The sequence below is a fragment of the Theropithecus gelada genome, chromosome 10 (assembly GCF_003255815.1).
Source record: "Theropithecus gelada isolate Dixy chromosome 10, Tgel_1.0, whole genome shotgun sequence".
In the NCBI taxonomy this organism is placed as follows: domain Eukaryota; kingdom Metazoa; phylum Chordata; class Mammalia; order Primates; family Cercopithecidae; genus Theropithecus; species Theropithecus gelada.
The window spans coordinates 50,997,203-51,009,345 of NC_037678.1; the positions used below are offsets into that span (position 1 = coordinate 50,997,203).

Here is a 12,143-nt window from a genome sequence, read left to right on the forward strand (position 1 = left end):
GCAACTGCAGCACAGAGACGTTGTGCAACTTTCCCAAGGTTGCACAGCCGGTAAGTGGCAGAGATTGGAACCTCAGCCACTTGCCTCTCAAGTGTTTTCTTAATTGCTCTGAGAAACTGGCCTCTCAAGTTGTCTAACCCAGGGATGCCCAAGAGAACTTTCCACGGTGATGGAAATGTTCTGTTCTGTGTTGTCCAATTTGGTAGCCACCAGCCACGTGTGCTTTTGAGCACTTGACATACGGCTTGTGCAACTGAAGAACTGACACATTTTATTTAATTGTTAATTATTTAACATTTCATTTTATTTTTATTTTTAAATATTTTGAGACAGAGTCTCACTCTGTCACTCATGTTGGAGTGCAGTGACGCAATCTCAGCTCACTGCAACCTCCGCCTCCCAGGTTCAAGTGATTCTCCTGCCTCAGTCATCCAAGTAGCTGGGATTACAGGTGCCCACCACCATGCCCTGCTAATTGTTGTATTTTTGGTAGTGACGGGGTTTCACCTTGTTGGCCAGTCTAGTCTCGAACTCCTGAACTCAATTGATCCTCCTGGCTCAGCCTCCCAAAGTGCTGGGATTACAGGTGTGAGTCATCACATCCTGCAATTATTTAAAATTTTAATGGCCACGAGTGAATTTGAGAGATTTTTCTGAGGGAAGATGTTCAGAACTGGCAGATCTATCTGTAAGATGTGGCAATGAAAGGGGAGGACGTTCAGGAATGGCAACCACCAGGTTCCCGGCTGAGGCAGCTGGGAAGGTGGAGACCCCTGGTCAGAGCTCACCAGGCTGCACTGAGCACCCTCCGTGAATACCTCCAGCATTTCCAGCCCATGTTCCTGTTGCTGCTGTTGATCACTCCTGCTCGTTCGGCCTTGCGGTGCCCTTGTCAACCAAGTAGAAGGCAAGGACTATGACTTCTAATTGTGTCCTCACCCCATCCCCACCACTTAGCCTGAGCCATGCCCATGGAATAAGCCTGGCAACGAGATATTTGATAGGGAGCTTCTCAGAGCAATTGAGAAAACACCCGAGAGCCAGGTGGCTGGGGTTCCAATCCCACCTCTGCCACTTACTGGCTGTGCAACCTTAGGAAAGCTGCACAACCTCTCTGTGCTGCAGTTTTCTCCTCTGGAAAATGATCATCATAAAGTTGTCGGCAGGATTAAACAAGTTAATGCCTACCACATAGCAATTGCTCTATAAATGTTCATTGTTATTCTAGGTAGGTCAATAAACCTTTCAGACACCTGCGTTGGTCCTACCTTCGATGTTTGAGACATGTAGAAATCTAGAGCAATTCTCAACTGCCATCTACATTTCAGCCAGGAAGGGGTTGACAGTCAAGGGGACCGATTGGCACGGAGATGACACTTGAGCGATGCAGAGAAGGGCCCTCACCTAAGCTGCCCTAGTCCTTTTAAATAACCCTGGTGTTGAATCAGTTGTTTGGGACAGCATCACTTAAGTGGTGTCTCAGCAGAAATACCTGTGTTTCTGATTTATGAGGCTGTCGGAGGGAAGAGAATCTAATAAAAGGTTTCCCCGGTGATTCAAGGTCTCCCCCAACCCAGATGTCTCTGCAGCCTCCCTGGACCATTCCCCCTACGGCCACCTGGACGCCTTCTATTTGCTTTGATTTGGTTTCTCTTTTGCTTTTTCCTTACTTGCTGGTGCATTCCCACCCCAGCTGAGAGCCTCTATTTTGGGGAGTTTTCGTGGATAATTTAGTGGGCGGAAGCTCCCCACCCACCCCCCTTGGAGGATCCCTTAAAAAAGGGAGAGTGCTCGAGAGAAGTGAAAAACAGTGGGTGGTTCAGTTCAAAAGGACAAAATATTTCTTGCCCTGGCACTGGGAGAGGAAAGAAATTGTCTGAGGAACCAAAGAACGGCTAAACTAAGAAGCCGAAAAGCTGCAGCCCAGAAGGGCAAATTAGGTGACTCAGCTGCAACTGCCCCGGCTCCAGCCCTTGTAGTATAAATGTGCTTTAAAAGGGAAAAACGCTTAACCGTGACAAAGAGTGGGCTCCATAAAAATGTGGCTAATGCTGACTCTGTTGAGTTCCAAAAGACATCCCCCGCTCAGCAGCTCTGCGCACCTGTGGAGTTGGGGAATCGCCTCAGAGGCCTGAGTTGGGTGGGACTGAGTCTAAATTTATCCCTGATAATGAGTCCGCCAGAGGAGGGCCCAGCAAGCTTGTTTCCTTTCTCGCTTCTGGCCTCTAAAACCTCGGCACCAAGGGAGGGTTCTGGGAGGCAGGGGATACGGTGCCAAGAACACAGGCTTTGTTGCCAAACAGAGCTGGGTTCAACTCTGGGCCGTCCATTTACTGGCTGTGTGCACATCAACTCGTAGAGCCTCAGTTTGCTCATCTGTAAATGGGGCTTACAGCATCCAGCTCAACGGAAGGGTGAAAGGAAACAGACCTTGCCGAGCTTGTCTGGTGCTCTGGACATGGCAGTTGTAGGGAGGCCTGGAGAGGAAGGGTATGAATGCCGAGTCCAATAATCCTATTCCTGGCTTAATCACTACTCATTCCTTGACTGTGGGAAGGTTTTCTTTTTAAAAAAATACTTTTAGGATTTGTTATATACTTTAGTGTTCTTAGCACTTCAATGAAAGAAAGTCATTGAATCCTTACGGCAAGTGTTTAGGAGGGTACTCCTAGTGCCCCATTTTACAGACTGGGGTAAGTGATGCCACATGGCAAAGCCAAGCATCTGACTATAGAGCTTGAGTTTTAAATGGCCTCTCAGGTTGTCTAACCCACTACTGCCCAAGACGACATTCTATGGTGATGGAAATGTTCTGTTCTGTGCTGTCCAATTTGGTAGCCACCAGCCACATGTGGGCTTTTGAGCATTTGACATATGGCTTGTGCAACTGAAGAACTGACACCTACATTTTATTTGTTAATTATTTAACATTTTAATAGCCACATGTGGCTAGTGGCTGCCATATTGGATGGCACAGGGCTAACCCCTTTCATCTTTAGTCTGTTACTTTGCAGTGGGATTTTAAGTGGGAATTTATAGATGACTCTAGCTCAGGGCCCGGCATCTAGTAGGTACTGAGTGAGGGGTTGCTGTTCGTAGTGTTACTAAGTGTAGTAACTGTCTGCAGAAGATAATGGTTAGCAGGCTTCCTTGGTGTCTGGATAGTGGCAAAAGGAAGTTGAGTTTCATTCATGCCTGGGATGACCAACCTGTCCCAAGTTGCTTGGAACCTTCTCAGCTTTAAAACTGAAAGTCTTACATTCTAGGAGCCCCCTCAATCCCAGGCAAACCAGGACGCTTGGTCTCCCTGTTCTTGCTTCAGATGGTTGGAGAAAGAGGCCTCAGGGAATGAGTCTTCCTCAATAGGCTCCACTGAAAAGAATCCTCTCTACGCCCTTAAAGGCTGCACCCCAGAATTTGCCAAGTAAATCAACAGGCAAGCCACCTGCCTTCTATGTGCCTCAGTTTCCCTTTCAGAAAGTGGGGGAGAGGATCCCCTCCTTGCAGGGTGGTTGCAAGAAATTTGGTGGCGCCATGACTTTTGAGTTACTCGAGAGTCAATGAGACTTCCTTACCTTGAATTCCTTGGCACACAGTAGGTGGACAGATAATGGCTGCTCTCTGGGGAAACAGCATTACTTAGACTGTCCTGCGGGAGGCCACCCTGGTTGAGGCAGGCTTGAAGAGAGTCCCCTGGGCGGGGCTGGGGGTGGGGCTTTCTCAGGCCCAGTTCCAGCTGGTCTCTATGGGCCAGCATCTGTCTCCAGCAGGAGTGGTTATGTCTGCGAGCTGCCCAGTGAGGCTATTGTGGGCCAGTGTTGGAAAACAGAGTGGTCCCACGGATAGAGCCAGCTGCTTCTCAATGCCTCTTTAAGTTCAAGTCTCTCTGTGAGAGCATGCAGGGGGGGGGGGGGTGTGTATGTGATGAGTCACCAGCCTTGGTTGCTATCCACAATTTTATCAGAGCTCACAACAGTATCTGAAGTCCATTTTCAAAGCCAGCTTTATCTTTGGGCTCAGAATTTCCCACCCTGCAGGCAGGTGAAGACGCAGACCTAGTCCAAGTCCAGAAAAGGCATCTTGACCGCTGCGCCTCTCCCTCTCCCCCTCCCCACGGACCTTCTGGGGGTCTCGTGGCCTATTACTGTGAACCATGCGTGGCATCGCAGGGACTTTCTTCTGGACACTGTGCAAAGTTCATGATATCCTTTCTCTTTATTTTCCTGTTTATTCAGAGCATGTGTAAACACATGGGTTGCTTGGTTTCAGCTTCTCTTTGGCCATTTCATTATTTCTGGAGCCTCTGAGCATCACTGGAAACCTTGGATTTTCTAAATGAATCTAAAAATAAACTCTTTGAAAAAAAATTCTCGAAGTTGGAGAGTTGACACGAGGCACCGTTATTTATTTCTTTTCCTTCCTCCTCCTTCTCCTCTTCCTCCTCCCCACCATCCCTGAACACACAAAAATCTGGGCAGCCAGAGGCCGTGAGGGACTGGGAAGGGCCCCTGGGCGAACGTCCAGGAGCTTGGACAACCTGGGGTGTTGGTTTGAACCCTGGGCAGCTTTCTCCAAGAGGCGCCCGCTTGGCAAATGGGGGGCTTGGGAGTCTCGGGCTTGATTTATGAAAAGCTGCCATGGGCCAGGGAAGGCGGTGGCTGGGGCACTCCTTGCAAACAGCCTCCTGGAGCTCCTGCAGGGCTGACTTGGACACTCGCACACCCCCACCCCCTTCTTCTCGCCGTCGCCCGCTTCGCTCCCTCTCCCAGACTTTTCTCCCGAACAATCAGGGACTTGTGCTGGCGGCCGAAGGAGCCACGGAGCTGGCTGGCCGCGGAGGAGGCGACGTCATGGATTCCTGAGTGTGAAGTTTGCAGGAAAGCCCTTAGTTTTGGAGATGGACGGGATCCAGTGGTTTCCATGGCGCTGGATAAACAGGAGGAAACAGTGAGGGAATCCCGTTATTTTACTGCATTGAAAGCCTATAAACACGGAGCGCGGGGAAGGAAGTCGCGTTGCCTCTGGAGTAAGCCCGATCGCGGAGCCGCGCCGACTCCGCTGAGCCGGGAGCCGGGAGGCGCGCAGCTCCCGGGTCGCTCCGAGGCTCCTCGACAAGGGCTGCCCCGCGGGCAAGCGGTAGAGAAGACGGCGCCCCCTCGGCTGCTGGTCGATACAAACAGACCCCCCTTTCCAAACACGCGCCAAGTCCCCGTCCCCTCCAGATGCAGAGAGAGGCTGCGTTCAGACTGGGGCACTGCCATCCCCTCCGCATCATGGGGTCTGTGGACCAAGGTAACTGATTCTCGATCCCTTCCAGCCTTTTCCGCTCGCTCCTCCCGGTCCTTTCCTGCTGCTCCCGTCCCGGGCAGCACTTTCAGCTCCGGGCAGAGGTCGGCGCGGGAGGCCTGGGGACCCCGCTCGCCCTGGGCGCACAGGTAGCGTGGCCCGCGGAGGGGCGCCCGCGCCCCGGCCAGGGAAGGGACACTTGGGAAGGCGACTTTGGACAACTTTGCGCGGGGGCAGGGAAGTGTCCCGGGCCGGGATTCCCTAGGCCAGTCTGTCGGGAGGATTTTCCCCTCCACGGGACACCGGGAGGGATTCTCGCTACTAACCGCTGGCTGTTTAACCGTTTCAGCACTCGGCTTTTGACAGCAAATGCCATAACGCTGCAGTATTATTATTATTATTATTATTATTATTATTACTTTTTTTTTCTTTTAAGAGAACAGGCTTGGCATTTTACTATACAGCAAGTATAGTAAGGAAGACTTTGCTTTCTAACAGTGACAGCAGCAGCGGATGCTCTGGGACATTTAAACCATTTTCTTCCCCTTTTTTGATGTGCCTGCTGGATAGAGTCCTCCAGCTACTCCTTTAAAGTGCAATGTACCATCAGTTTGTTTGGGGATCTGATTACACTGTACTTTCCCTGTTTCTGCTTCTTTCCCCCTTCTCTTGGATTTAGTCCTGGTATCACACCACTTGGATCTTGTGGGAGGGGGTTGACTATAAGGAGCATAAGATATGAAAGTGTCCCATCTGGTCGGGATTGCGGAGGGACGTTGGATCCACAATAATGAATCGGTCTTTAAAAGTGGAAATGGGCAAAGCGTTGTGTTTTTCAGAGGGGAGCACTGCGTTGGGGGCTGCGCGGCCTGGCTGCCAAGTGGGAAGGGCTTTGAAAGTTAAGTGAAATAAATTCGCGGAGGAGGAGTTAGCCTCGTGTCATAAAATCAGAGTTGAATGTAGGTTTTGTGCTTTGCGTGGCTGATTAAAGTTCGGGGGATGGGGGAGAAGAAATGACAATTTCAGTAAATAAACCTGAGAGGCTTTTTCTTTCTTTCTTTCTTTCTTTTTAAACTAGATTGAAGCCAAATGCCTTGGGTTAGGTAAACGGTGTGCTTTGCCACAGCAGACCTCAATGACACATATTTTTAGCTGAGCTGCGCTTTTGAAAGCAAGACCCGGCCAGGACTTTGAACGTTTGAACGGGTACCGGTTTATCCTGTCCTCTGCTAGTGGTCAAGCCTATGACATAATGGCAAAAAATTTTTTACTGATATCGCATCATCTGAAGAGCAATGCTCTCAGACAGATGACAGATATATTAAGGGCGGGAAAGGGTTTTTACTGTCACAAATACTGAAACCGGGTGTTTGATGTTCTGATGATGGGGGTGGAGGTCAGCCTAATGCCAAATTTAGCTCTATTTGGAAACAGAGAGAGAGAAAGAACTTGGATGAGAAACTGGGCTTCTGTTTTACTGTGTGATCTAACACAAGCCTCGAATTTTATGGAGGCTGCTAACTCTGTGCCCCAGGTGTGTGAACTAGTTCTGCGAAGGTTTCAAAGTGTGTGTATTTTGTGTGTGCATGTTCAATAGCTATCCTCCCCAGCCCATGTTCATGCGTGCACGGATTGTGGGTGTGTGCACGCCAGTGTGTGCACGCCTGTGTGTGTGTGTATGTGTGTGTGTACATGTGGGAGACAAGGGCACCAGATTGTTCCAGGCAAACCACACTTGGTCTGCCAAGGCAATGGGCACATAGAATGCAATTCCAGGCATCAGAGACAGTTGGCTTGACACAGGCTGATCCAAATGCTCCCACTATGCCCTGCGCAGTGGTCTCTTGAGGGAGAGCCTAATCCCCCCTTAGACTCAGACACAGACAACAGTGGGCATGCAGATGGGTGGGGTCATTAAATGGAGAAGAGAAATATTTGCATTTAAAAAAATTCCAAAGTTTCTGCACAGAAAGCAGCATTGGTCCTGCGAAAAACTGAAGATCTGAAAGAGGTGTGCTCTGTTTTATCTGAAGTGAGATGATGGAAACTATTTCAGGAATAAACAAATCCAGGGTGAGCTTTGTTCTCTCCCAAACCCAGACTCCCTGCCTTCTGCTTGCATTAGAATTTCTGCTTGGCCACATCACAACTGTGTGATCTTGGGCAAGTGACTTAACTTCTCTGTGCCACACTTTTCTCATCTGTAAAATAGAGCCAATAATTATGCCTCTCTTCCAGGGTTGTTATGAGACTCAATGAGGTAAAACAGATAAGGCACGAAAATGGTGTCTTGCTCATAGTCAATGCTCCATAAACATTAGCTGCAAATCCTGTCATATTAAAAACGCAAAACAATAACTGATGCTGTGGAGACACTGGATTTGACAGTAAACATTCTTTGAAGAGATGCAGTACTTTCTACTTTCCAAAGTACTTTTAAACTTACTGGAACTTTACAATGACACAGATAGGGTTAAGATCTTGGCTTGTGAAGCCTCAATTTTCTCATTTGCAAAAAAGGAATAATGATAGTATCAACTTCATCGGATTGTCGAGAGCATTGTATGAAATGATGCATGTAAAACACTCAGCTCTGTGCTTAGCATGCAGCACACACACCGAATGGTGTTGTCTGACAGTTAAGGATGGCGAGACCCAGCTTTGCCCAAGGTCACATAGCAGATAAGGAGCACAGTGCCTGGCACACAGTGAGTGCTCAGTTCCTGCCCCAGATGGTGACAGCAAACATAAAGTGAGCATTGACTGGAGTAGGACAAGGGGCTAAGTGCTCTTCAAGCATTAAGCCTTTTAATTGTTATAGCACTGTAGATGATAAGTACTGCAATCATGGTATCCTTCCTGGAGGAGGGGTGGGGCACAGAGATGTGTGGCAATGGGCCAAGTGTTACCCAAGAAGAAAGTGGTAGGGCCCTAATTTGAACCCAGGCTCTTGACTTGCTCTGCTGTCTCTGAAACTCACTAACATCATACTTTTTTTTTACCATTTGACAGATGAGGTGACCGAGGTGGGACCAGATCCTGGTTCTGGGATCTTTCCCCAATACCACGTTGTTCCCTGACATATGCTGGAAGGGAAAGAGACATATGGGGGGATGTGGAGGGTATAAGTCTTATTGCTAGAGATGGGGAAACTGAGGCAGCAGCTGATTTGTGCGTTAGTGAGGGCTCCTTGGTTGATTTCCCTCAGGGAAATAAAAGCACGAGACTCCCACTCTTAGTAGAAGAAAGTCCCCAGCCAGCCAGTGTGGCAGCTCCAAAGCCCACGCGGCTTTCTGTACTGAGAGCCCCTCCCAGGCACCCCTCCTCCTGGCTAGTCTTTCCCTTGCTACCCATATGGCCCTTCATCCAGGAAGCCCCTCCAGCTTGCAAGCCTCTCTTCTCAGACTCCAGAGAGAATCACAAGTTCACCAGACACTCCCCTGACTAGCTTTATTAAGAACTTTCTTTGGCTTGATTACAAGCCCCCTGAGGACAGGGATCGGGTCCCCTATTTCTGTGAGTCTCCACTGGGACCCAGGTAACATTGCTGCTATCCAAGAGGTTAACAGCTTGAGGTCTGAATCAGAGGTTTGAATCTTGGCCACTTGTGTGTGTTACTTCAGTTGTGCCTCAGTTTCCCCATGTTATGAGTGATATTGATATTACCCAGAATAATATTTAATAAATGTAATAACCGGGTATAAACCAATCAGAACCATAGGAGCAGGGTCCCTAGACACTTCTCTGCTGGGCCAGGTTTTAACTATTTATTTGCTGAATTTTGGGGAGGGTCCCAGGCAGTAGAAGTCTTTGGAGGGTGGTAGGAAGCAGGGCAAACAGCAAATAATCTATGGAAGTTCTCAGTCCTTTAATAAACATTATAATCCTAAGGTACCCATTCAAAAAATAATTGCTGTCATTACTATTGTATAATTTATTATTTCAACATTTACCTCAGCCCCCCCCAAAAAAACCCAATGTCTAAATCCAATTACTAAATACTTTCTCACGGTTTTCTCGTTGGATAGCTCACACTTAATATGTAAATGACTGATTATTTAGACTTGCTGACTGGAAGAAGCCAGTCAAGTTTCTATTTTTTTATTTTTGAGATAGGGTCTCACTCTGTTGCCCAGGATGGAGTGCAGTGGTGCGATCATGGCTCACTGTATCCTTGACCTCCCAGGCTCAAGCAATCTTCCCACCTCAGCCTACTGGGTAGCTGGGACTGGAGGTGTGCCCCGCAGTACTTGGCTAACTTTTTAAATTGTTTGTAGAGATGGGATCTTGCTATGATTCCCAGGCTGGTCTTGAATTCCTGGGCTCAAGTAATACTCCCACCTTGGCCTCCCAAAGTGCTGAGTTTACAGGCATGAGCCACCGTGGCCAGCCAGGTTCCTGTTTTTGTTCCTTTGCTAAAACAGGAATTTGAGAATCTCTGACTGCCCAGCCTGGATGGGAGGCCTCCTCTGGGCTCTGCTGGCCTCTGTCCTGTGCTGCCTGCATCCTGGTACTAATCACACTGATGATAATTGTCTATTTGTCCGTGTCCTCCAACAGATTTGAACTCCAGCAACCAGAAACCACACCTGCCTTGGTCACCACGGTACCCTCAGTGCTAGGAGAATGCCTAGCACTTAGTAGGCGCTCAGTAATTCTTTTGGTTAAATGGATGGATGAATGAATAAGTTATGAATGAGTGCAGCACAGGAGAAGTTCTGTGGCTTGTTAAGACCACAGCATTCGGACAAGCTGCAGGCCCGCACTCTCATTGTGTCTCGCTGTCTTCTGCTTCCTTTTAACAATGATAGCGACCTTTTGTCTACCACATTTTCCCAGCTGGAGCCAGTGACCTCAGTAGGATTTCTCCTGGGCCATCCAACAGGTACTCACATTCCTCTTGTTGTCTGGAATAAATAAGCCCCCAATAACAGCAACAAGCCACAAACGACAATGACAATGACAGCAGCCACCACTCACTGAGTGTCAGCCGTGTGTCAGGCACCATGCCAAGGGCTTTCATGTGCCACCTCAAGCATCCTCTCTCCAGTCCTCCCCATTTTGCACAGGGAGATAGAGTCACTCACCAGGGTCACAGCCCTAGCGAGTGGTGGAGCTAGGATTCAACCCTACACCCCGGTTGCTCCCTGACTGTAATGCTGAATAATAATAACAATAGGGTGATCATCTTTTCCCTATTGGACATGTACCCTAAGGCCAGCCACTTTACAGATATTATCTCATTGGATTTTCACACACACCCCAAAAACCCTGAGAGGTTGGTATAGAATAGGACCCTCCTTTTAGAGAACACGGGGAGTGGTCAAGGCATTTTGTGGGGCAGCCCTAGGCCCGGCTGATGCCAAAAGCTTGGCTTTTAAGGGCTCCATAGGTCCAGTCTTTACTGCTTCTTGCAGCAGGACTATTCAGCCAAGACGAGCTGGAGAGGAAGGCCCCAGCCCCCTAAAGGAGCCAGCCCGCCACAAAGTCTGGAGTCACAGGAGTCTCTTCCCTTCCTGCTTGACTTTCTGCACCGTGCAATGACTCCTAGCAGCCCCCATCCCCTCCCTCTGGCTCTCTATCACAATGGACTATCCAGGGCTCCTTTTCTCAGAGCTTCTCTGGGTGGCTGAAGCCCAGCTGGGTGTTTCTTTCCCCTGACACTCCAGGGCTCTGACCTCCAGTAAAATTGCTGCTTTCCATGCCAGCCTTTGCCTGTGCTATCACTCCTCCTCACAGGCACTCTTGGTCCTTCTCTTTGGCTGTGCTCGAGCGAGGCTTCCTATCTGGGTTTCTCTCCTTTCCTTCACATTTTTCTTGAAGGCCCAGCCCAATTTCCATCTCCTCTTAGATGCCCCCTCGATCATTTAATGTATCTTCATCAATATTTTTAGGGATCTACCGTGTGCCGGGTACTTTCCAAGATGCTGGGGATTCAGCGGTGAATGAGGCAGATACAGAGCATACCCTCATGAGGCTTGCCAGGAAATAGCCAGGATGACTTCAGAGGCCGTTAAAGACCAGGGACCAAAGGAAGTCAAAAGGCTACTGTCATTGTTAAAAGTAGAATGGAGTTTCGCATGACTTGGGGTGGGTGTGTGTGTGTCTGCGGGTGTGTATTAGTTTCCAGTGGCTGCTGTAACAAATTACCACAAATTGAATGGCTTTAAACAATACACATTTATTCTCTCATGGTTCTAGAGGCTAAGAGTTTGAATCAAGATGTCAGAGCCATGCTCTCTCTGAAGGCTCTAGGAGGAAACCCTTCCTTGACTCTCCCAGCTTCCAGTGGCTCCTGGAGACCCTTGGCCCTCTGTGGCCTATGGCTGTGTCATTCACATCTCTGCCTCTGTCTTCATGTGACCTTCTTCCCGAGTGCATGTGTGTTGATTCCTCTTCTCATGGGGGCAGCTGTCATTGGCCTGGACCCCTTTAGGTCTAGTATGACCTCATCTCAACATCTGCAAAGACACTATTTCCAAATAAGGTCCCATTCACCGGATCTAGAGTTAGGACTTGAATATATTTTTTTGGTAGGGTGGAGAGGGACGCTTCAATCCACAAGAGTAGGATTCCTCATTCAGGCTGGATGGCCCTTCCTCTCCAAGGTGATATCTTTTTTTGGTTGACCCCTGAGTGGTCCTGTAAGATGATCCGCCTGTAAGATGTCTGGAAGAAGAGCATTCCAGGCAGAATAAGTGATAAGTGCAAAGACCCTGAGGAGAGGCATGTGCTTGGGATGCTTAGTGAACAGCAAGGAGCCCAGTGGGGCCGGACCAGAAAGGGCAGGGGGAGCGTGATAGAGACAAGATTGTGGGATGGGATCGTGTAGGATCTTTTTTTTTTTTTTTTTTTTT

The 12,143-nt window shown here is 48.8% G+C and overlaps 1 protein-coding gene across 4 annotated transcripts in view; it reads left to right on the forward strand.

The window, feature by feature from the left end:
- The first annotated feature begins 5,020 nt into the window (after positions 1–5,020).
- NFATC2 (nuclear factor of activated T cells 2) overlaps positions 5,021–12,143 on the forward strand; it is a 180,710-nt gene continuing 173,587 nt past the window's right edge. For all 4 annotated transcript variants that reach the window (XM_025399025.1, XM_025399024.1, XM_025399029.1 and 1 more), the window contains exon 1: positions 5,021–5,292. In XM_025399025.1, coding sequence (XP_025254810.1) covers positions 5,223–5,292 — 70 coding nt within the window. In that variant the 5' untranslated portion in view covers positions 5,021–5,222. The remainder of the gene's footprint in view (positions 5,293–12,143) is intronic.